At 51.6% G+C, this 23,363-nt stretch overlaps 7 protein-coding genes across 10 annotated transcripts; 5 read left to right on the forward strand and 2 right to left on the reverse strand.

Moving 5' to 3' along the window:
• Window positions 1-965: 965 nt before the first annotated feature.
• LOC108023188 (angiopoietin-related protein 1) lies at window positions 966-2,206 on the forward strand. The gene is given in 2 exon segments (XM_017092431.2): window positions 966-1,876; window positions 1,948-2,206. Coding segments are annotated over 2 exon segments (975 nt in total). The 5' UTR covers window positions 966-1,049; the 3' UTR covers window positions 2,096-2,206.
• A 750-nt stretch (window positions 2,207-2,956) lies between these two features.
• On the forward strand, window positions 2,957-10,114 carry LOC108023552 (glutathione synthetase). 4 transcript variants are annotated; one of them, XM_050888986.1, is made up of 8 exons: window positions 2,958-3,182; window positions 3,362-3,582; window positions 4,143-4,355; window positions 5,311-5,645; window positions 8,434-8,476; window positions 8,787-9,025; window positions 9,091-9,475; window positions 9,662-10,114. In XM_050888986.1, the coding sequence occupies exons 2-8, from the start codon at window positions 3,424-3,426 to the stop codon at window positions 9,962-9,964; spliced, it is 1,677 nt and encodes a 558-aa protein (XP_050744943.1). In that variant the 5' UTR covers window positions 2,958-3,182; window positions 3,362-3,423; the 3' UTR covers window positions 9,965-10,114. The 4 variants fall into 4 exon arrangements, with proteins under 4 accessions (XP_050744948.1, XP_050744943.1, XP_050744945.1 ...); XM_050888988.1 differs by lacking the exon at window positions 5,311-5,645 and adding an exon at window positions 7,656-7,789 and having other exon boundaries at window positions 2,962-3,182; XM_050888987.1 differs by having other exon boundaries at window positions 3,163-3,290.
• Window positions 10,103-11,466, reverse strand: LOC108023553 (mitochondrial fission process protein 1). Its single transcript, XM_017093134.3, has 3 exons — window positions 11,067-11,466; window positions 10,781-11,006; window positions 10,103-10,406 (listed from the first exon to the last, which is right to left on the reverse strand). The coding sequence occupies exons 1-3, from the start codon at window positions 11,176-11,178 to the stop codon at window positions 10,244-10,246; spliced, it is 501 nt and encodes a 166-aa protein (XP_016948623.1). The 5' UTR covers window positions 11,179-11,466; the 3' UTR covers window positions 10,103-10,243.
• A 63-nt stretch (window positions 11,467-11,529) lies between these two features.
• LOC108023539 (eukaryotic translation initiation factor 3 subunit G-1) lies at window positions 11,530-12,702 on the forward strand. Its single transcript, XM_017093108.3, has 2 exons — window positions 11,530-11,693; window positions 11,756-12,702. Exons 1-2 carry the CDS (start codon window positions 11,538-11,540, stop codon window positions 12,563-12,565), a joined length of 966 nt encoding a protein of 321 aa, XP_016948597.2. The 5' UTR covers window positions 11,530-11,537; the 3' UTR covers window positions 12,566-12,702.
• A 496-nt stretch (window positions 12,703-13,198) lies between these two features.
• LOC108023538 (histone-lysine N-methyltransferase SMYD3) lies at window positions 13,199-15,405 on the forward strand. Its single transcript, XM_017093107.3, has 5 exons — window positions 13,199-13,559; window positions 13,624-13,865; window positions 13,927-14,060; window positions 14,335-14,797; window positions 14,859-15,405. The coding sequence occupies exons 1-5, from the start codon at window positions 13,390-13,392 to the stop codon at window positions 15,227-15,229; spliced, it is 1,380 nt and encodes a 459-aa protein (XP_016948596.1). The 5' UTR covers window positions 13,199-13,389; the 3' UTR covers window positions 15,230-15,405.
• On the reverse strand, window positions 15,230-18,740 carry LOC108023537 (centromere/kinetochore protein zw10). The gene is made up of 3 exons (XM_050890541.1): window positions 18,734-18,740; window positions 16,449-17,929; window positions 15,230-16,381 (listed from the first exon to the last, which is right to left on the reverse strand). Exons 1-3 carry the CDS (start codon window positions 18,738-18,740, stop codon window positions 15,566-15,568), a joined length of 2,304 nt encoding a protein of 767 aa, XP_050746498.1. The 3' UTR covers window positions 15,230-15,565.
• On the forward strand, window positions 18,528-23,118 carry LOC108023590 (chromosome-associated kinesin KIF4). The gene is made up of 6 exons (XM_017093192.3): window positions 18,528-18,827; window positions 18,894-19,573; window positions 19,642-19,793; window positions 19,849-22,142; window positions 22,240-22,754; window positions 22,815-23,118. The coding sequence occupies exons 2-6, from the start codon at window positions 18,894-18,896 to the stop codon at window positions 22,858-22,860; spliced, it is 3,687 nt and encodes a 1,228-aa protein (XP_016948681.1). The 5' UTR covers window positions 18,528-18,827; the 3' UTR covers window positions 22,861-23,118.
• The last annotated feature ends 245 nt before the right edge of the window (window positions 23,119-23,363 follow it).

Below are 23,363 nucleotides of genomic sequence, written 5' to 3' on the forward strand. Positions count from 1 at the left end.
GAATATCTTGCATTCGCTGGAAATGCAGAGCTCTCTTTCCGACTCACATTTTTTTGCACATTAATATTTTTTCGGACTTTATTTAAATAGGTTAACTAGATTTAACTGGGCTGTCTGGGCGTACTTATGCACGCTTGGTGGCGCGCGCTTTTCAAACAGTTTCGAAAGTGCACCTCCAGAGCGGGGAAGAACAATCGTTCAAATGTTTCTCTATTAAAACCCACCTTTGAGTAAACATTCAAGATATCCTAATGTATTTTTGGGAATCACTGGGAGAAGTGAAGTAGGGCTGCCACTTATCCCAGTGATTAACTGGTCTCTTTGAATAGAACGACGAAAGGTTACATTTTCCTCTGCCTTTGATTTTATCGTAATATTTAAACTTCTTACCCGGCGAGGCCAGCGGATTAATACCAAAAATGTGTCGAAATGCGAGCAAAGGGCAGCCATCAAATACTGGGTGCGTGTCTTCGCTAACCCAGCGGGTGCAGGTCAGTGCTGGACAACGTGTTGTTTTGGGGCGGCTGTTGGGAATTCAAATTCAAAAAACCGACATTCTTGAGCCATCTCACTCATTTCTGGGTGGGCCAAAACTGTTGGAGCTTGGGCCAAAATCAAACCGAAAATATGCTCAGAGACCAAGAGATCGAATATTACCAAGCAGGTCCGAGCGTATCCCAAGGGCCAGTCCTATGCCAAATCTCTCGTCGCCAAAAACCTGTTTCAGATAGAACTTAATCGCCAGGAAGCTGTTAAATTATGACCCGATAATTCAAACTGGCTCCGTAAACAAACATATAAACGAGGACCGTAAAAGAGGCGTTTCGCGGCGTGATCAGGTGAGTTCAGTACGGGCGCGCAGAGAGCAATAAAATCAGCAAAGACGGTAAAACAAGTTGTTAAAGTGTTAAGCCATGTTCTTATAAGTGCCTATAAGAATGCACATCAAATACGGAGAGATTCAGTTCACCTTTCACTCACAGCCCCACAGGTCGCGATCCCCACACGATGAAGGCGCTGTCGATCGTTGTGTTGGCTACGTTCTTCGCATGCTCGGCCTCCTCAAGTCCGCCAGCTCCACTGCGGAACACCCCTGCAGCTCATATCGCGTTTGGGTCCTGAGGCCCATCCTCGATCGATTCGTGAGGGCGAACTCCAGCGAGGAGCTGAGGGGCCAAGTCAGTGCCATGGCAGAAACCATCAGGGACTTGCAGAGTCAGCTCAGCTGCATGGCAGAGCAGGTGGCCGGAAAAACCAGGGAAAATCAGGACCAACGGGCACGCATCAGGCACTTGCGGAGTGCGCTGCTGGCAGCCAGGGCCGAGATCAAAAAGAAGGACGAGCAGGTAAACGAGGTAACCGCAGAACTCGTGGAGTGCAGGCCCAAGGCGCTTTGTCCCCGCGAAGGACCGGCTGGAATCTACAACATCACAGGGTGATGTGCCTTCGGTGCCTTCGAGGCGCCCTGCAGCTCGGAGGGCTGGCTGACCATCCAGAAGCGCTTCGACGGCTCCGAGAGCTTCGACCGCCCCTGGCAGGACTACAAGGAGGGGTTCGGCAGTGTGGCCGGAGAGTTTTTTATCGGCCTGGAGCGGATGCACCTCATGACCCGGGAGCAGCCTCACGAACTCCTTGTAGCGCTGGGCAAGATCGACGGGTCCGCCGGCCATGCCCACTACGGGGACTTCAGGGTCGGGAGTGAGCTGGACTCGCATGCCCCCGAGGCGCTGGGTGCGTACGCAGGCACGGCCGGGGACTCCCTGCGGCTGCACGAGCGCCGGAAGTTCACCACCCTCGACAGGGACAACGACTCCTACGGCCGCAACTGCGCCGCCGACGAGTACGGGGGCTGGTGGTACCACAGCTGCGCCCAGAGGTAAGCACGCCCGGGAGCCGGCAGTGGAGCCGGCAGTGGAGCACACTAATCCAGAGACTCTCGAACCGCAGCATGCTCAACGGCAAGTACTACGAGGAGGGCCGCTCCAGAGGTGGCAAAACCAATGGCATTTTGTGGGGCTCCTGGCACCACAACGACTGGACCCACTCGCTGACCTTCGCGGAAATGATGATCAGACCCAAGGGGTTGGGAACTTAGACCACGTCACGTGGGGCTCACTGTACCACGCGTTGCCTTCAGTGCAACAGCTGAACTTTGCACAAGCACAGACATTTCAAGGGACCCGCGACTGTTGGTTCGAATAAACTTCCCGCCCATTTCATCAGAGACTCACAGCAAAAAGCTTTTTCTGGGGACAAGCGCTGGATGTCAAATTAATATTCTGGCGAAATGAGCAACTTGGGCGCTTTGCCCGTATAAACATGGGCATGGGTGAACGAGCGGAGCTAGTTCTTGGTCAGAGCCTGCGCTAATTGTTTAAATAGTTACTCAATGGAACCGGAAATATGGCTGTCGCTTCTGCTTGTGAAGCTGGCTGTCCTAGCTTCGGCGGGCCACCCGGAAGCCTCTTTCGCCCATCCCGCAGAACTTCACCTCGGAGTTGAAAAGGAGTCGGTGGGACAGTATGCGGACCCCATCAGTTGCGCTTCATATGGGGCTTTGGCTGGGCGGTGCGAAAAGTACGATCGAAGGTAGGTGAGGTGGACGGTGCTAGCCCTTGTCACTCAAAAACCCTTTGAATATTTCAGGAACAGCCAGGGAAGGTTCCAAAAAACAAGAGCCCATATGAACCCAACTGAAAATGGAGAGACTTCGATCAGCCGCCATTGGCCGTTTGCATTATTTGTTATTTATTGGTTTGGCACTTGGCCAATCCCATAGAGTGTGCTAGTAAACAATCAATTAAATTGCGGAACTGCTACTAAGAACTTAAATTCAAAAAGCAATGAAAGCTTTGACGAGAGCGCGCAGTGTTGGAAAACACCTCCTCCTGCGGTATTTCCGCCAGTACTTAAGTACTGCAAAGCGCCAGCTGGAGCTGGTCCGTGACGATAGTATCGAGTGGTGCCTGTCAGTGTCTCTGCCATCTCCAAAAACTTGTTGTTTTTAGTTTCGGAAAATAAAATGTTAGTCAAAAGTGTGTGAATAGGAGTTTCTATAGCTATCAAATCGACGCCAGGCACGCCACCAAGTACTGTCTGCCCCCGCCCAGAACCACTGCCCCTGTGGCCGCGCGCACCCGCTATCAGCAGTTCCCCAGTTCCCCAGTTCCGCAGTTCCAGTGGTGAGTAGCGCACCACCCAGAACGCAGTGCTCAGTGCTGGGTGCGCCGTGCTCCGTGCCCCCTGCTCAGTGCCCAGCGAGCAGTTCCGGCGAGCAGACCAGCAGACCCGTGAGACACAGCCGCGCAAGGCAGGGGTCGCAGCCACCACTCACACCGGCCACATTCCCCTCTGTTTGCAGACGCAGCCGATCCGAAGACCCCCAGACCCCGTCGCAGCCCCCCAACGAGTCCTAGTCCGATCATGTCCAGCGACGCCAACACGCCAGTGCTACGCAACTGCATCCGGCTGCCGCTGCCGGAGGAGGAGCTCCTGGAGGTGACGGCCAAGGCTAAGGACTACGCCATCATGCACGGCGCCGCCATGCGCTCGAAGACCGCCTTCAGCCCGGACTCCCTGAACGTAGGTGGTGCAGTCGGACCTCGCCAGGGCCACTCGACCCCCGCTGGGGTGTTTGTCTCACTTTCCAGCTACTTGCAATATCGATTTACAGTACATAGTATCCCCGGAGGATAGTTAACCCTTCAGTAAGCGAGAAGCGAGACTCCTTAAACCAACTTGGGTAGCTATTTAGTTATTTGGCAGAGAAAAGATTAAGTTGTTTAGGCGGAGGAAGCAACTTTTAATGTAAAATGAGTACACCCTTTGATTTTTTAGCTTAAAATGCTATTGAATGAGACCTAATAGTAGCTAAACATTATTTTTAAACGAGTTGGTATTGCTAGTTGATTCATACAACTTTTGTAGCTCTCGAAAAAGGTTGCTCTTCAAATGGATTGATGAAGGTGTTGACGTTTCATGGTTTTTTTCAATTTTGTCTTAGGTTTTTTGTATATGTTTATGTACATAATAAATTAGGGTAATTAAACTGAACTGTGAGAGAAAAACCCTTGAACGAGGTGCACGCTAGAGCGGTCCGACCACAGTCGAGCGATCAACATACTAAACCAAATCAATTGCAGTTCGCCCCCTTTGTGCTGGTGCCTTCTTCGTTCCCGCGCAAGGAGTTCGAGAAGGCGGTGGCCCTGCAGCCGATCATCAACCGGCTGATGCACAACGTGGCCCACGACGAGGAGTTCATCACCACGACGCTGGCGGAGACGATCAAGGTGGACGAGTTCACGGCCGGCCTGTTCAACATCTACCGCAAGGTGCTGGCGCACGGCTTCACCCAGGTGAGATTCCGCCAGCCGGCGTCCATCCGTCTCCGATCCTCCGCCCTGCACCATCGTACCACCATCGTATCCACCTCATCCCCATCGGGAGCACATCCACAGGCAGCCAGTGGGTTACTCGCTAGAATTTATTGGGCCCCTCCACCCCCGGTCGCAATCTAATCGCCCCTCCATAAATCGCCCGGCCACAGTCTTGGTTGTAGTCGCTAATCTCGCGTGATTTATGCGAGCATCCTGGTCTCGCGGTGCCGCAGTCTCTCGGTCCCGCAGCTCCCTATCGTCGGTTGCCCAGTTAGCCGCTTGTAAATCGACGTAGGCCAGGCCATCCCTGACCCCCAAAACGCTAGCCCTTTGCCAACGCTCTCTCCCCCTTTGATTCACTTTAGTTTCCCCAACGAAACCAGCACACAGGCGAGCTTCATGAACTTTTCCATGTCCAAAAGAACCTAATCTTTGCATATCGCATTTTCGATCATACCAGAAAGGTGACAAGTTGTGATTATTTTTAATAATTATATATGGGATCGGTTGCTGCTAGAGATTATCTATATATATAAAGCCATCCACTCAGAACTAAGAGTCAAGGCACAGCCAAAACCACTTAAACAAGACTGTGAATTATAAAGTAGACTAAAATATTGGCTGTAATTAAAAAATTTAGTTTCTTGAGCTTTTAGAAGTTATTAGAAATCAGTCAATTGAAAGGATCTGCAAGTTATGATTTGCCCAGCAAGTTGTAGCCACGTTAGTCTGTAAAAAACTAGTTCTGTGTGCAAGGTTTAGTTCACAATTTGTGCTTTTCACATCACCGCGCCCTCTAAAAAGAAACCCTAACCACGCAAATGTACAAACTCTCAATCTCAACCACAATTTGTTGCTCCATTATCCGTCACTCATTGCATCGCTATGCTACGAAAAACAATCGAACCGTGTGAATCCGAACCGAAAATCGAAGAAAATATCGCTGGGGATGCTGCGCAGCGATCTGATGCTCGAGTCCGGCTGTCCGGAGCTGTCGCCCCGGGCGCTGCGGACGACGGCTGGCGAGGATGCGGCTGCTGCTGTGAGGCAAGGAGCCGGAACTGCTGCTGCGGCTGGCACGGGCAGCCAGGAGGAGGCGAAGGAGGAGCGGAAGGAGCACAGGGAGAGCCAGCTGAGCCGGGCCACCAGAGAGCGGGAGCGGAGGGCGACCGGCATTCGATCCGCTTACTGCTGCTGGAAGCAAGTCGAGATCAATACAATAGCTTCGGGCTTTGGCCACTTGGGACCAGCAAGTAAAACCATACAAAGGTGCTGTCCACACCCACAGTCCCAGAACGCAGCCCCTGCAACACCACACCACCATCAGCAACATCCCCAAGTAAAACCCAGTCCTCCTGCGACCGATCATCCCATCTGCACCCCTGCATCGCTTGCACCCTCTGCCTAACCACACAAGACCACACACTAACCCAGCTTCGGAAGCCAGCTCGTTTCTCGAATCGATTTTAAGATCTTATGGTTTGAAGTTGGATTGGAGCGAAGACTATGCTTTGCTCAGTGAGGATAGATCGGATTTCTAATTTATCTCCTGAGAAGGAAACCTAAAGTTCTACAATACCAAGTTTCGTGATGAGTCCTCTCTTATCACTGCGTTCATGACAACCTAGAGTCATTCCTAGTTCCATTTAAAGTAGTAATCAAAAGTGATGAAAATTAACTGAAGATAAAGTAGAGAGCGAGCGCGAAATCCAACTTGCTATATGAAGTGTATGGTGTATGGCGTGTGCTATTGTGTGTGTTGCTTGTAAAGTCCTTTGTTCCCAGTTGAAGTTGATTTCGTTCCTTAGAAGCGTATTTATGTATGAACACAGCTACATTTTTGCTGACAATATGCCTGAATCCCTGAGATCGTTGCGTAGACTTTTGAGTTGCTGCCGCTGCCTGTCGCCTGTTGCCACCTGCCTCCTGCCTCCTGCCAGCTCTTCACCTGATCCGATCTGCTCTGCTCTTGCCCTCCGACTCCTGCATCCCGCCTCCCGCATCTTGCCCCCTGCTCCTCCCGCTCTAACCGTAGCAGCTTGCCCGCTTATTAACCTCCATCTTCCCCAGTGATTGTGCCCCACTTTTCCAGCTTATCGTAGAGTGAAGTATCCAGAGTGTTTAGGCATTATTCAAATGACACATTATTACCATTAGTCAGTTGTATCTCCCTCCCCCTTGATAGCCCCAACTACGAATTTCACAACCTTGGGGTTTTAAATCTCTAGAAGTTTCTGGGACCCCTGAAGCGGGCCAATCAATCAAAGTCAAATCAGAACCATTTCAAGCCCCGTAAACATAGTCTTCCCTGGATATTAAACCCAAGTCTCAAGGCCAGCATTCGACGACTATTCGAATACTTTGTAGACCAGACACACGCCTGCCAGAGGCCCCACATGGAGAGCCTCAGCTGGGCCTCAGCTGGGCCTCAGCTGGGCCGCAGATAGGGTTGCAGATAGGGATACGGGCCAACTGATACGGATACGCCCGCTAATTGTTTGTTTAGAGTGGAGGCGGCGATAACAGGGCCATCGCCAGGCGCATTTCTGGTGCACACTGCTAGTAATTTGCCGGCGAGTACAGCTTTCATCCAGTCATGGAGTTTTGGCCCTAAGAACCATGTCTGATGCCTAGAACTTTCGCATGCCTCGACTCATGAAATGTTGGACCAGCTCTTCCTCTGTTTATTTATTCCGTAGCAGCGGTGACGCAGGCATAATTAAACAGATTAGGTCGGAACATGTTCAGTAAACAGAAAAAGTAACCGCTGTAAGTGTGGATGGTTAAAAACAACTGCTACGCCGCGCTTAGTTACACTTTTCGTCACATGGAAACAGAATGGGGATTGCCGAAGCTGAATCATAATCCAGTTCTGTTTAGACACATTATATACGCTCGACAGCACAATCATAAATCTGACTTGGAGTAGGTCTATTGGCACTCTACAATCTAACGCTCGAAGCTGAGCGATAAGTTAAGATCGTAATGGAAACTGTCTTCGCCCAGACGGAAGGGGAAGGCAAATAGAAGGCAGCAGGCCAAGTAGTCCCAATAGTATTGGGAAATGCATCGATCACTGCACCACCGCGCTCCATTTCTCGCCCCTCCCTCTGAATACACAAGTATATATCCGCACCTTCCCATCCCACACTTAAGACCTATGGACGGGGATCACACCATACCTAGATGTACGAACAATAGTTTTAATCGCTTACCGGCTAAGAGCTACCTTAAGGGACGCACCTAATGTATATATCTTGTATAACGATCATCTTGCAGGCATATAGCATCGGTCTGTTGCGATCCGACTATATGGCACACGTGTCCGAGGGCTGTGCGATAAAGCAGGTCGAGATCAACACGGTGGCCTCCAGTTTCGCTGGCATTGCCACCCAATTGGTGCCGCAGCAGAAGTATTAAGCGCTCTTCTCTCTCTCTCTATCAGACGCACGAATGCACAAACACACACCTAAAAAGCACCTGTCTTTCTATGCCCCCACTTCCCACCCACTCACGCACGCACTGATCACTGATCACGGATCACTGATCGCTGAGCACTAACCAATTAGCACTGACGACTAGCCACTGATTGCTGATCATTGATTACAGATCACTAATTGCTGATCACTGATCACTTATCTGATCATTGGTTACAGATCACTAATTACTGATCACTGATCACTAATCACTGACTACTAATCACAGCTCACTGATCACTGACTACTAATCACTGCTCACTGATCATTGATCACTGATCATTGATCACTGATCACCCCGTAAAGGTCCCATCGTTTGCTGTCTCGTTTTTGCATGTGGTTCAGTTGGTTCTCGCTTTACCCGTCACTTTCACACGCTGTAGCTTAACATTACTGCCATTCACACGTAACCCCAATCCCACAATTTCCCTAATCCTTTGCGGTTCTGGTCTCGGTAATTAACCCCATCTGCCCGAACATTTGTTGTTGTTTGTTGCTGTTGTTGGTCGTCCAGTGACTACGGAATTATGCTAATCTATGTCTTTCCGTTCCGGCTCTTCCCGTCTCCTTTACGCCCGTAGATTTGTACTTAGCGAACTGGGACATGCGGATAAGCTGCACAATGTGAGTATTTCGAGGGGATTACTATCCAAAATTTGTTTGTTCGATAAAAAATGAATAGTTTTCTTAACGTTTAAAGCTTATAACTTTTTCTTATATAAATGGCTACAATTCCATATATTCTATTTTTTTACGATCAAAGTTTTGATTTGGGAGCTCAAAATCTTTCAAAGTTTTGGAGCCTCGAACGTTTTATTTATTTTTTAAAAGAATTTTTAAAATGTAAGCTTTTTACGTTGGGATTGTGTCGAAAAAAGATAGATCGATAAGGACCCTGGACAAAAGTAGTAATATGTTTGTAACCCAACCCCAGATGCCCAATAACAACGCCCTGGCCGGCCTCTGCGATGGCATGGTCAAGGCCTGGGACATCTATGCCAAGCCGAAGGCCGTGATCCTGTTCATCATCGAGGATGTGTCGTACAACATCTGCGACCAGCGCTTCCACGAGTTCTACATCCGCGAGACCTATCCGCACATCAAGGTGCTGCGTCGCACCCTCACCGAGGTCCATCGGGAGGGCAAACTGGGCCAGGCCAAGGAGCTGCTACTGTAGGTGGACCCTCGCGGTCGCCCCACACACACGATCCTCTAACCGTACGCTTTCCGCATCGCAGGGGAACCCAGGAGGTGGCCGTGATCTATTTCCGAGCCGGCTACGAGCCCGGACACTATCACTCGCAGGCGGAGTGGGATGCCCGCTACCTAATGGAGACCTCGCTGGCCATCAAGTGCCCCTCGATCCACTACCACTTGGCGGGCACCAAGAAGGTGCAGCAGGCACTGGCCCAGCCGGCGGTGCTCGAGCGCTTCATCAACGACCCCGAGGAGATCAAGGCGGTCGGCAAGATCTTCACGGGCCTCTACTCGCTGGACGACAACGAGGCGGGCAACGCCAGCTACGAGATGGCGCTGCGCACCCCGGAGAGGTTCGTGCTGAAGCCCCAGCGCGAGGGAGGTGGCAACAACGTTTACGGCGTGGACATACCCGATGCCCTCAAGGTGAGACTTCCTGCTTTGTGATTTATCATTGGTGTATTTCTAATCAGTAACCAACATATTTTGTGAACCTTTATTGTCATGTCTAGAAATACTTGGGGGAGGGGGTTTCTGTTCAAAGTTTCCGAAAATCCTTTAGTGGCAGTGCATGTACAGCTTATAATCAATCTTCAACGACTTCTCTTGCAGCGAATGTCGCGCGTGGAGCGCTCTGCCTGGATCCTGATGGACCTGATCCACCCGCCGCTGACCAAGGGCTACATGGTGCGGCCCGGTGGCGACATGCCGCCCCAGATCGTGGACATGGTCTCCGAGCTGGGCATCTTTGGCGTGGTGATCGGGGACGCCGAGCACATAGTGCACAACTACCAGGCGGGTCACATGCTGCGCACGAAGCTCTCGACCGCCAACGAAGGAGGCGTGGCCGCCGGACTGGGCGCCCTGGACAGTCCCTATCTGATCGACAGCGACGACGATGACGAGCAGAACTAGGATGGGCTCCCCAAGGAGCTTGGTCCAAACGCCGGCATTCCACCTCAGTTGCCTCAGTCTTGTATAAATGATTATTTTTGTAAAGCGTGTTGTAAATTTTTCACTATATCCTCCACCCAAATGGCAATAAACAAAATGTAAAGTTAGAAACACGCGCCAGGAGTGGATTTTGGGGCTAAAGCTTTGCAACAGTTAATACGAACTCTTAGCTCCTAAGGGCTATCACCGGGGAGTGGAAAACGAATGGGTAGTAGAGGGGTCGATCCGGCGCAGCGTTCACTACCTCACGACCTTGCGGTAGCTGGCGTCCATCAGGCGGTCCACCAGGCTGTCGATGGGGTGGATGATCAGCGGGATGCTGGCCAGGCCCACCAGAGTGGGGACCGTCTTCAGCACGGCCACCGGAGCTCGGCTGAGCAGGGTTTTGGTGGCCCAGGTGATCCTGAAAGGGAACATATCAATAACTTGATTCTATTTGCACTTCATATTTTTCATTATTTGAAAAGGGAAAACCTCGGTTGCTGATCGACTGCGTTAATGGAAAAAACACCTCGAAAATATTAAGTGGGAATATTAAAGCGATGAAGTCACCACCTCCGTAATCGAATGATAGTACGTTAAAACATTTAACCAGTTTGGCGACACTGATTACTATATATCCATGTGCAATTTTAACGACCCGACTACGATACTATTTAAGCTGACCATGACATAACCGATAGTAAAGTGATACGTAGCCCCGTATCTTATTTCCCGCTCCTGACTGTACCCTGGTCCTAGGTGCAGATAGTCCGCGAGACTATCGCGTGAACCCACCTATTGATGACCAGGCCGGGAATGGCCACGGAGGCCAGCATCTGCCAGCCGAAGACGTCGCCGCCCTTGATGGCCACCTCTCGGGAGGATGCTCCGTCCATTTGGAGGCGCAGCGCCTTGTCGAAGGTGTCGGTGCAGACGTAGCCGATGGCCATGCCGTAGGAGGCGGCCACGAAGGACTTGGGCACCAGCGGGCGGAAGGACTCGCCGATCTCGTTGCTGTAGCCTGGCAGGAGCACGAATCGGATAAGACGGTTCAGGCAGAGCAATCCAGATCGGAACTCACCCATGTAGCGGATGAAGGTGTCCCGGTAGATGTCCACATCCCTAGCGGGCTGCTGGAAGGCGGTTTCCTGAGCTTCGCTCGCTGCCCGGCCAGGGTCCTTGTCTTCCGGCATTGTCTTCACTGTACTCTATCACCCTTTGTGTGGAGTGGAATGTGTTTCGGTTTCTCGGAGAGGGCCGAATTAAGTAATCTCTTGTGGGCATCTGTTCCCACTGACGGAAAACAGCTGGAAACTCGGTTCCGGTGCCTACAAATTCATTGCCCGCCTTGACGTCAAAATTAACTGTTCAGGCTGCCGGGTTCCTCCAAACCCCACAATTTAGCAATCCTTGTTAATTACGAACTGACATTGAAATTTTAATTGTAGTTTAAATTAACCAGCTGATTAATAGTATGACCATGTGTTTCAGGCAAACTTTTAAGTGTGTGCAAAAAATACCACACCGTGCGGTATGTTTTTGGTATATACACATGAATATTCGAGCGTTTCGCAACACGCTTTCGCCGCCGCCAGCCCTGGTCTGCAAAGAGGCAACCCTGCCTTTTCGTGTTGCTGATTCCAATCCGCTTAACTCGTGGCGAAATTTGCATTTCCAATCTCGCAGAGAATTCGCATCCCAAAACAGAGTGAGTGCACCGCCAGCCGTGCCCCGTGCAGCCCCACTTACTTGGCACTCGAACTTTTCCAGATGCCGGGCGTTGAAACGATCAAATCCTCCTGGGCGGATGAGGTGGAGCTGGACTACGGCGGACTGCCTCCGACGACGGAGACCGTGGAGAACGGACACAAGTACGTGACCGAGTACAAGTACAACAAGGACGACAAGAAGACCAAGGTGGTGCGCACCTACAAGATCTCCAAGCAGGTGGTGCCCAAGACGGTGGCCAAGCGACGCACCTGGACAAAGTTCGGTGAGTCGAAGAACGACAAGCCCGGCCCCAACTCCCAGACGACCATGGTCTCCGAGGAGATCATCATGCAGTTCCTCAACTCCAAGGAGGACGAGAAGGCCAACGATCCGCTGCTGGATCCCACCAAGAACATTGCCAAGTGCCGTATTTGCAACGGTGAGCATTGGTCGGTCAACTGCCCGTACAAGGGCACCGCCATGGACACCAACATGATGGAGAAGAAGGCCTCGGCCGCCGCGGCAGCCGCCGTGGATGCCCCCAAGTCCGGAAAGTATGTGCCGCCGTTCCTGAAGGACAGCCAAAAGGGCGGCTTGGGAATGCGCGGCCGCGACGATACGGCCGCCATCAGAATATCCAATCTGTCGGAGTCGATGACCGAGGCGGATCTCGAGGAGCTGGTCAAGAAGATCGGGCCGCAGAGCAAGATGTACTTGGCCCGCGACAAGAACACCGGCCTCTGCAAGGGATTCGCCTACGTGCACTTCAAGCAGCGCAAGGACGCGGCCGCCGCCATCGAGATCCTCAATGGCCACGGCTACGACCATCTCATCCTCAGTGTGGAGTGGTCCAAGCCGCAGAACAACTAGTTCGTCCGCGTCCCGTTCCCAATCCATACCCGCGTTTACTGCTCATAGGAGTTCGTACGGATCAATCACACAATTTGTCCCTATGCTATATAAGTTTGCTACAAATAAACCGTAAAAACTGCCTTCCGGGGCACCGAGTTCGAAGTTCTTTATCCCTCACCGCCCGGACGAAGCTTTTGTCTGGATTTATACGTTCAGTTCATCAAGATCCTTGCCAAGCACCCTAGAACAACTGAAGTATGCTAAGATATACACACAACCTCTTTTTGGCTGGCAGGAATATAGCTATCTCCCTCATTTTTAAACTGGAATGCTGTGCACTATAAATATGTTCTTATCTCAGGTGTTTATTATTTATTTATTTCGTTCAATGGTTAGTCGGCTTTAAAAAAGAATAAATAAATGAAACATGCGATAGATAAATGTAAATATCAGTTTACAATGTACATTGTACATCATTCAATATTCCAAGAAACCTTTTCAACGAGTTGGAACAAATATATTTATTTATATATCAATTTTAAACGATAAGTAAAACCCTTTTCGCGGCGGTTTTCTTGTTTGTACAATATACTTGGTGCTCACTGTGGGCAGCGAGCCTCCGACGATCTGGCAACGCCAGCGAGTGCTTTTTTGTTTTGGCTTTTCTGTGTTTGCGGCGATTTGCGTAAACTGTTTGGCGTTTGCTTTATTTTGCGGCTAAAAATAGAGATCAGATGCCGCAAAATATTCAAAAAGCATTCGAAACGAAACAATATTTTTGATCTTCAGGTGTGCGCTAGTTTTCAGTCGTCAGCGAGACGGGCCCCCAGGCGAAAGTCGAAATGGCCAGTAGTTCGTCCAAAGTCGCACCCGCGTCGTCGCCAAAATCCAAAACCGGGAAGCATCCGGCTCCGCAAATCAAGAGGGGCCAGCGGATTCTCACGGAGAAGCCTTTTGCCTTCGTGTTGAAGTCCCAGTATCGCCGGGAGCGCTGCGACAACTGCCTGGAGGCGTGAGTCTAGCCATGTGCTGCCGCTTCCGTGGCATCCAATGTAATCCACAATCTCCCCTCGCAGGACCAAGGTGCTGAAGTGCTCAAACTGCCGGTATGTGTCCTACTGCCATCGCTCCTGCCAGATGCAAGCTTGGGCACAGCACAAGCACGAGTGCCCCTTCCTGAAGAATGTGCATCCGCGGGTTGTGCCCGATGCCGCCCGAATGCTCTGCCGTTTGATTCTGCGCTTGGAGCACGGAGGCGATCTGATCCGAGGCTATTACACCGAACACGGCTCCCGCAAGTTTCGCGATCTCATGTCCCGTGGGTGAGCCCCAACTGTCCTTGGCTTAAGCCCTGCTAATCCCCGGTTAATCCTTGACAGACTACCACGAAATCAAGAACGATCCCATGCGGCTGGAGCACTTGGACTCTCTGCATGCAGTACTCAGCGATATGATGGCCGAGAGTCCCAGCACGGTGCCAAACAAGACGGAACTGATGAGCATTTACGGTCGTGTAAGTGGACAGGCACCTGTGCGAGAAGGCAGGAGCGGATTCGCGGGAGATCCATGGCTCTACCAAGGTGATGGGTCCCACCATGGCTAAATCTGGTTCACCTGCAGCCGCTCCTGGTCGCCTAAATTAGATAGCAATCAATTTTTTTCGCTGCTCGCCTCTGGCGCTCTGCCAGGCAGTTGATCATCTAAGAAGGGCTATGGTTCACATTCCCCGGCGCACAGATATGCGGGTGCTCATGCTGTTCTCTTCCTTTCCCACCTTGGTCTTGCAGCTCATCACTAATGGCTTCAATATTTTGGACGCCGAGATGAACTCGATCGCCACGGCCATATATTTGGGCGTCTCGATTACGGACCACAGCTGCCAGCCGAATGCGGTGGCCACCTTCGAGGGCAACGAGCTGCACATCCATGCGATCGAGGATATGGAGTGCCTGGACTGGTCCAAGATCTTCATCAGCTACATCGATCTGCTTAATACGCCGGAACAGAGGCGTTTGGACCTCAAGGAGCACTACTATTTCCTCTGCGTGTGCACCAAGTGCACGGATGCCAAGGAGTCGAAGGAGATGCTGGCAGCCCTCTGTCCCAATCGCAACTGTGGCGTGGGCATCAGTGTGGATCGCACGAACTGCCCGCGCTGCGACGCAGGGATCAGTCCCAAGCTGAGGAATGCCTTCAACGAGGCAATGGCCCTGACCCAGCACAATCTGGAGAACATGAAGGACGTGGCCTGTGAGTCATTGGGAAAGAGTTGCTACTGATGTGATCGATTTTAAACTCATTTACTCCTTAGATCTCGATGTGTGCAAGGTGTGCCTGGATAAACAGACTGGCGTGCTCCATCCCCTGAATGTTTGGTATGTGAAGACCTTGGACGCGGCATTTGAAGCATCCATTGAAGTGGGCAAGTGGTCCGACGCCCTGGACTACGGGCAACGCTTGCTGCCAGGGTTCCGAAAGTACCACGGCCCTTGGAACCCTTTGCTGGGCCTGCTACACATGAAGATTGGCAAGATCCAGCTGTACGAGGGCCATTCCAAGGAGGCCCTGCACCATCTGGAGGAGGCCCAGCGCATTCTCACCGTCACCCATGGCCGGGACCATAGACTACTTACCGAGCAGCTGTTTTTGCTCATTCTCCAGGCCCGACAAGAGGTGCACTAATGGGGTTTTTATTGTTTTTATTAATTAAAATAAAACTTAAGATAGATTTGTGTGTTGTGGATCGGAACAAATGTTGTGGTTAAAATAAGTAATCGCAAATTGAAAACAATGATAACCTATAACTTCATTATTTACAATTCAAAAAATAAGAAACCATCAAGGTGATTACCTAGAAATCTTCCTGCATGACTGTCGAAATAAATTTCTTTTGGCAATTGTGGTGAAAACTCTTCACCGGGTTTGTATAAAGACACACGAAACAAATCTTTAGGAGCGCTATTTCTTCAGGTTCCATTTCGTACGCTAAACTGTGAGAAAACTATCCAATCCAAAAACCTATCCAATCTGCGTTATGGCTTTCGCCCGGCGATCTGTGTCCTGGAAGAGCGCCCGGATGAGGTGTCTTACCTCCTCCGACTTGTAATTGGCGGTCAGCGGTCCGGCGCCGTCGCACCACAGCTCCGTGATCTCCTTGAGGGAGGCATTCATCATGGCTTTCAGCTGTTGCAACTTCTGCCAGGAGAGCACTTGGACCACTTCATTAGGTTCGCCGAAGAGGCTGGGCGCCCGCTGCAACACCACGTCGATGAGGTCGCTCAGCTCGCAGGCCATCGTGGCGGAAATGTCGCGCAGCGTGAACACGCGACGGATCAGCTCGGCGACAAAGGTGTTGATCAGCTCGCAGAAGGTAGCATTGTACACCTTTTCGGGCAGCACATTGGCCCACACGTTCTTCAGTAGCTCCAGCTGACGAAGGCACTGGCGGACCAGCTTCAAGGGACCGGAGCCCAGCGTGTGCGGGCTCTCGAACTCAAAGTCGTGCATGATCTCCATTAAAATGGAAGACTGGTAGTTGACCTGCACCCGGAAATGCTGCCGGCCGGTGGACTGCAGCGTCTTGGAAAGCGCAGCTAAACTTTCGATGCCCTTATCGGCATGCTGAGCTATCCAGTGGGTAAAGTACATGCAGTTGTTGTGGAACAGTACAGCCTGCTGTGGAATGCTGTCGAGCAGCTTGCGGTGCACCTTTGGCACCTCATCGATATAGGTGTGCAGCATTACGGAAATGACGCCGACCAGAGGATCAGTATCGCCTTTGGCCACTTTTTCTGTAGGTTGACGCAGGATGCGGTCCATCAGCTTGACAAAGTCCTGCCAATGAATGCCAATTATAAAATGAGGAAAAAAAATCATATATTTAGTTAGGACCCTGGCCTACCTGTGCACTTTTGGAGATCATACAGCGTGGAAAGAGGAAGGGATCGCTGGCCACTTCGGTGGAGCCATTGTTGGGAGCCACCAGCACCATGTCCTGCAAATCCCGCTGGATGATTTCGCGGGCCGTCTCCAGAACTCGACGAAACAGTCGATTGCGGTAGAAGGTGTCGTACTGCTCGACGAACTGGCTCAGCGCCCTATCCTGCTCTGGATTGATGATGAACGAGTCTGCCAATAGTTGCTCAAACTGGGTAACATCCTCGCACAGCGTGGAGGACTGATACTCCTCCATAGTTTCGGGCACTGCTGGTATTAGACATTCTTTTACCAGCAGCTGCAGCATCTTATCCTTCACGTGATCACCAATAATGCTGAATACGTGTTGCCCGTTGGACACATTGCTGTTGATTCCAGAGAGCGTCTGCAGCAGCAGTCGGAAGTTCTCCAGAACCTGCTTATAGCTCGGACGAAGCTGTATGGAGCTGGGCTTGTTGGTGGCATAGGACAGGGACAGGCGGACGTTGGAGCCACCGTCGGCATCTTCGCTGTACTCCGCCATTACTGGCTGGAGGATCAGCGGTTCAATGCAGTTGTCCAGCAGGAATTCACAGAGCCGCACAGGATTGTACGACTCCTGGAATAGGGCCTGTACGATTTCCTGCAGCTGCGCCTCATCCCGGCTGACTTGCAGAGTGACGCATCGCGATGTGGGAAACGATTTGCTCTGAAGCTGCACCAGTCGATCGAAGCGCTCCTGGAGGCTCTGCTGCAGCAGGTGGGCCTGGACGTGGTACTTCACCCTGATGGTTTCGTAGCAATCGAGAAACTGGAAGACGCGTCGCACTTCCTGCGAGCCCACCGGCGAGTCCCCGTCTCGTTCTCTAGCATCGTCGCCATAGATGTAGGCTCTCAAACGACTCACTAGGTCCAGGATAACCAGGTAATCTTTGATGGCCTTGGCGTCCTCTACGCACTGGAACAACTCGTCGATCTTGAGCACATGCTCGCTGACCGCCAGACCCAAAAGGATCTCCCGCAGCTGCTTCTCGCTCTTGGCCAACTTGTCATTCGCCTCCTCCAAGGCGCCCAGTCCCTCTCTGCCCACCGTCTCGAGAAGATCGAGGATCTCCCGGGTCAGGGATGCCGACTCCTCCAGGAAAATGTCCGGCGAGGTGTGGTTGGGCATGAACTCCGTGTAGTTGTCGTCGATGTGCTTCTGGACACGCACCTGGAAGCGGGTCACCCGCGTCAGCACTTTTAAAATGGCCGACTGGATGGCCTCCACGCCGTCGCTCCCGTTCCCATTGCCGAGGAACGCCTCCCGTAGCACTACGGAATGCGTCGCTGAGTCCTCCATGTCCTGCGCCCTGATCCTTTCCTCCTTTTGCCAATTATTGCGAAGAAATTTGTCTTGTTGTGTAGCGACCCGATATTTGCAAGCGCGTTCAAAAAAGCGATAACACTTCAGTGATGTGGGGCTATCTTTAAAAGTGGCGGGAAAAAGTTAGATTTTTTTTTTAGGCAATTTGGCTATTTTCCCCTGACAATGGTTTCTAATTTTAAGTTCGCTTATATTTCCATTTTCCATTTTTTTAATCATAAGTATTGTAAAACGTTTTGTGGTCGAATTTAAAAGTTAAACACAGCTAAAAGCAAAATTTTTGGCTTAAGGGCAATGCACCTTTTCTTGGCCAGCTTAGTGTAGCATTAGTGTACATAGCTTAAATATATAATACAATTTTACACAATGCGGAAAGTTTAATATGATTCTAGTTCCGAATTTAACCTCCAGCTGGCATTGATAAAACGTACTGTGGTACACCCTGGAGTTACGAACTTCCAAGTATGTAAATTTGCCGAGTATGTAGTCGAGCTCCCAAGTAAAATTGCCGGGGCCCTTTGTGTCGGTACCCCGGTTGCCTTTTAAATGATTAATAGTAAATACCGCACTCTATTTAACTAACAAACTACCACTCCCTTTTATTTTAATTTAGGCTTCTCCCATCATCGACTTTAATTTCAACACTGGAAACAAACGAATCAGCACTAGTTTTATTTTTAGTGATGCGCTGCCAGGACTGACTTAAGAAAAGTAGCCGGAAGCTAGCCACATCGACACCTCTACGACCCATCGACACTTCGACTGTCAACAATGGATAACTCCGCCATTTTTGAAAAATACTGGCAGCCATAAGTTCGTTTTAGCGTCGCATTCCTTAGCTTAGGCTCCAAAGACCGAAATTGCCGAAAGTAGCCTACGTACCGGGTTTCCCGTGGAGGACCCACATTCCATCGAGCTCTAGATCAAACCAAAATTGTCAGTTGTCCAGGGCAACCGCGGTGCTTTGAGTTCCTAGTTTCTCCTGCTTAAAGAAAAAAGGTGAGTGGAGGCGTCAAATGGCGCCAAAGATGGTCAGCGGATGGTTAACCCCTTGGGATCCCGCAGATGTCCAGCGAGGATCCCAGTTCCGTGGCGGTGGTCCTGCGCGTGCGCCCCCTGGTGCAATCCGAGATCGATCGCGGCTGTCGGATTGCCGTGGAGCGCTCGTCGGACGGAGCGCCACAGGTCACGGTAAACCGGACCGAGGCCTACACGTACAACTATGTCTTCGACATTGGAGACACACAGAAGGAGCTCTTCGAGACCTGCGTGCAGGGCAAGGTGAAGAAGCTGCTGCACGGCTACAACGTCACCATCCTCGCGTACGGACAGACGGGCTCTGGCAAGACCTACACCATGGGCACGGCCTTCAACGGAGTGCTGGACGATCATGTGGGCGTCATACCCCGCGCCGTTCATGATATATTCAAGGCCATCGAGGAAATGCGGGAGGAATACCGTTTCGCGGTCACTTGCTCCTTTGTGGAGCTATACCAGGAGCAGTTCTATGACCTGTTCTCGTCGCAAAAACGCGAGAAGGCGACCGTGGACATCAGGGAGGTCAAGAACCGGGTGGTCATGCCGGGTCTCACCGAACTGGAGGTCAAATCCGCCCAGGAGGTCACCGATCATCTGATGCGCGGCTCCTCCGGACGGGCTGTGGCCGCCACGGCAATGAATGAGACCTCTTCGAGGTCCCATGCCATCTTCACATTGACCCTAGTGGCCACCAAGCTGGATGGCAAGTAAGTCGGATTGGAGTTCCGTTGCAAGGATCCTTAATCATATTCTTTCTTGACCACATTATCGGCAGACAATCGGTCACTACTTCCAGATTCAATCTGGTGGATCTGGCTGGCTCGGAACGCTGTTCGAAGACCCTGGCCAGCGGGGATCGCTTCAAGGAGGGCGTTAATATCAACAAAGGTCTTTTGGCCTTGGGCAATGTGATCAATGCCCTGGGAGGTAAGTACTTAGGTCGGCCCGTCCTGCTCCCTCAAATAAATTATCGATCTTTCAGCTGGCCAGGCCGCCGGCTATATACCCTACCGCCAGTCCAAGCTGACACGCCTGCTGCAGGACTCGCTGGGAGGCAATTCAATCACCTTGATAATTGCCTGCGTTAGCCCGGCTGACTATAATGTGGCAGAGACTCTGAGCACCTTGCGCTATGCGGACCGGGCTTTGCAAATCAAGAACAAACCAGTTGTGAATCTCGATCCGCATGCGGCGGAGGTCAATATGCTGAAGGATATTATCCAGAAGCTGCGTGTGGAACTACTGGCGGGCGGCAAGATGACCACCTCCATAACCAGCGCCGTGGGAGCGGCCGGCTTGGGTCCCATTTCCAGCGAGGAGTCCTTAGCTGGTTCCATGGTCAGTGCTGCAGAGAATCAGCGTCTCAAAGAGCAAGTACGCAGCCTGCAGGACAGGAATAGGAAACTGCAACAGGAGCTTTTTCACGCCCTGGTCGATCTCACCGAGAAGGAAATGCGTGCCCACATCGCAGAGCAGGCTCACGACAAACTCCGCGGTCATGTGACGCTACTTAAAAGCAAACTGGATTCGCAGAAACCGAGGGCAGCGGAATCGGGATCCGGATCCGAGGATCCAGATGCTAACGACCAACTGCGCGAAATCACCCAACTGGTGGGCCTAGTGGACGATGAGTTGCAGCGCACTCAGGTGGAGCTCGAAACCCAGGGTCAGGAGACGCGCCAACAGCTCAGCAGTCGTTCCCATTCCGAAATGGAGGAGAACGGCGGCTCGAGCGGTGGTGATGAAGTCCACGAAATGATACATTCCCACGCGGAAGAGTTCACGAACAAGCAACTGAACTTCGCTGGCGAACTGCGCAACATCAATCGCCAACTGGATCTCAAGCAGGAGCTGCACGAGCGCATCATTCGCAACTTTAGCAGGCTGGAGTCCGAGGACGAGGATGCCAAGTTGCGCCAGTGCAACCAGAAGATTGATGACCTGGAGGCAGAGCGACGGGACCTGATGGACCAGCTGCGTAACATCAAGAACAAGGACACTTCAGCCAAAATAGCCGAGGAGCGACGAAAGCGCCTGCAGCTCTTGGAGCAGGAGATCTCCGAACTACGCCGCAAGCTGGTCACCCAGGCCAACATGCTGAAGATGCGGGAAAAGGAGCGCGAGAAGATTCAGAATTTGAGTGGTGAGATCAGGGCCATGAAGGAGTCTAAGGTGAAGCTCATACGGGCAATGCGCGGCGAGTCAGAGAAGTTCCGCCAATGGAAGATGGTGCGCGAGAAGGAGCTTACTCAGCTGAAGAGCAAGGATCGCAAAATGCAGTCGGAAATTGTGCGCCAACAGACGTTGCACTCCAAGCAGAGGCAGGTTTTGAAACGTAAGTGCGAGGAGGCTTTGGCTGCCAATAAGCGGCTGAAGGACGCCCTCGAACGCCAGGCCTCGGCGCAGGCTCAGCGCCAGAAGTACGCCAAGGATCACGGTGGCTCGGCGGCAGGCTCCTCCAACTCCCATGCGAAGACCGATTGCTGGGTGGACCGTGAACTGGAGATCATACTTTCGCTTATCGATGCCGAGCACAGTTTGGAGCAACTGATGGAGGACCGGGCGGTGATCAACAATCACTATCATCTTCTGCAGCAGGAGAAGACCAATGATCCTGCCGAGGCCAAGAGGCAGGCTCGTCTGCTGGCCAATCTCGAGGAGGAGCTCGAAATGCGCAACGCCCAGATCGCCGATCTTCAGCAGAAAGTCTGCCCCACCGACCTGGATAGTCGAATTCGTTCCTTGGCCGAGGGTGTCCAAAGCATTGGCGAATCCCGGGCTGTAAGCAAGCAGCTCCTAAAGACTTTGGTGCAGCAGCGACGCGAGCACGCGGCCAGCCTCACTGAGCAGCGCACAGCTTTCGATGAGCAGCGCGCACAGCTGCTGGAGGCCCAACAACAAGAGGAGGCTGCAAGCAAACGCCTGCGCTTGGTCCAAACCGAACATGAAGAGAAAATGCTAGCCCTGCAGCGCGCCTACGAGGAAGAGGTGGCCGTTTTGATCAGGACGGCCAACCAGAGATCGGCTGAAAGTCATCCACCGGCGGAGCAGGAGCAGGAACGCCAGCAGATACTCGAAGAGTTGCTCAGCAGCCGAGAGGCACTGCAGCAAGAGCTGGACAAACTTAGGGCGAACACGAAGGCGAAGGCCGAGGTGCCAAAGGTTGAGCTCCAGGATCTCGATGAAAGTGAGCATGTAGTGGAAGGCAACGAAACCATACTACTGAGCGACCTTAGCGACGATCCCGACTGGGTGCCCTCGAAATCGAAATCCAGGGTAAGTTTAAGGTCATGCACACATATTGTTCTCTAAGCCTCTACATATGTATAAATAGTCCTACACTAATGTTTTTTTTTTTTTGAATTCACCGCAGAGACAACAGTCGAACTCCGGCCGCAATGTGACCACTAGCCAGGACATCAATGCGACGACAGCCGCCAATGGCAATGCATCCATCCAATCGCGGAATTCGACGACCGCCGCAGAGGATGGCAAGCGTTGCAAGAGCTGCAAGTGTCGGACCAAGTGCAACACCAAGCGGTGCGGCTGCTTTGTGGGCAACAGTGGATGCACCGAGAGCTGCGTTTGTATGAGCCACTGCCTCAATCCCATGAATGCCAAGGGTCAGCCGCCGCTAAACGGCGAGGGCGATGGTCAGACAGCCATGGACATCAAGGAGGATGCTGGGAAGGACGACGAAGGATCTTACAATGCTGACGATGAGGAACAGACCACCAAGGAGAACCCCGTAAACTGCTCCACGCCGAATACGGCCGTCAAGGTGGCGGTCTCGCCGAAGCGACCCATTCAGGACCTTCCGATGGCCCCACCCACGCCGCTGAGCAATCTAAACGGAGTGGAAGACTTTAACGGACCCAAGTTAGCAAGGTGGGCAAGAATCCTTAATGTTGTTCGTTCGCAATGCAAGTCTCTGTTTTCAATTTGCAGAATGTCGGGACTGGCGTTTGCCACGCCCAAACGGAAGTTCTTCTGAGACCGGAGGAAAGCATAATACAAACATGCGTACGGATGTGGTCAATCGGGAAACAGAAGTGGAACAGGAGGCGAGGAACAGAAAAGAGTCCGCAGATGCCGCCAGCTCGTCTCGTTTTAGCTAGATAAGTCTCGTTAATAATATGTTATGTTATCGTTTAGGAAATGCTCATCAAGGAATCCATTTCATCCAAGACTGTATTACCCATCCGCGTTTTATAATGTACCAATATAGTATCCAATAAATTGCACTCATGTATTTTGGTCTGCAACTGATTTGATAGGCAGACATGACAACTTACACTCTTTCACCGATTTTTGTACATCCCAATTCATTAAATATTTATGCCATTTAAGGATATGGAGGCATGATTACGAGAGAGATAGGTATACGACTTCCTTGACAACTCATACTTCCAAGGAGTTAAGAACTAATAAATTTGAGCCCAGAGCCAGGTCATAATGTAGGAGAGTGATAATACTGATGTTTTGATTGGAACATAA

This window comes from Drosophila biarmipes, chromosome X (genome assembly GCF_025231255.1).
Source record: "Drosophila biarmipes strain raj3 chromosome X, RU_DBia_V1.1, whole genome shotgun sequence".
NCBI lineage: Eukaryota > Metazoa > Arthropoda > Insecta > Diptera > Drosophilidae > Drosophila > Drosophila biarmipes.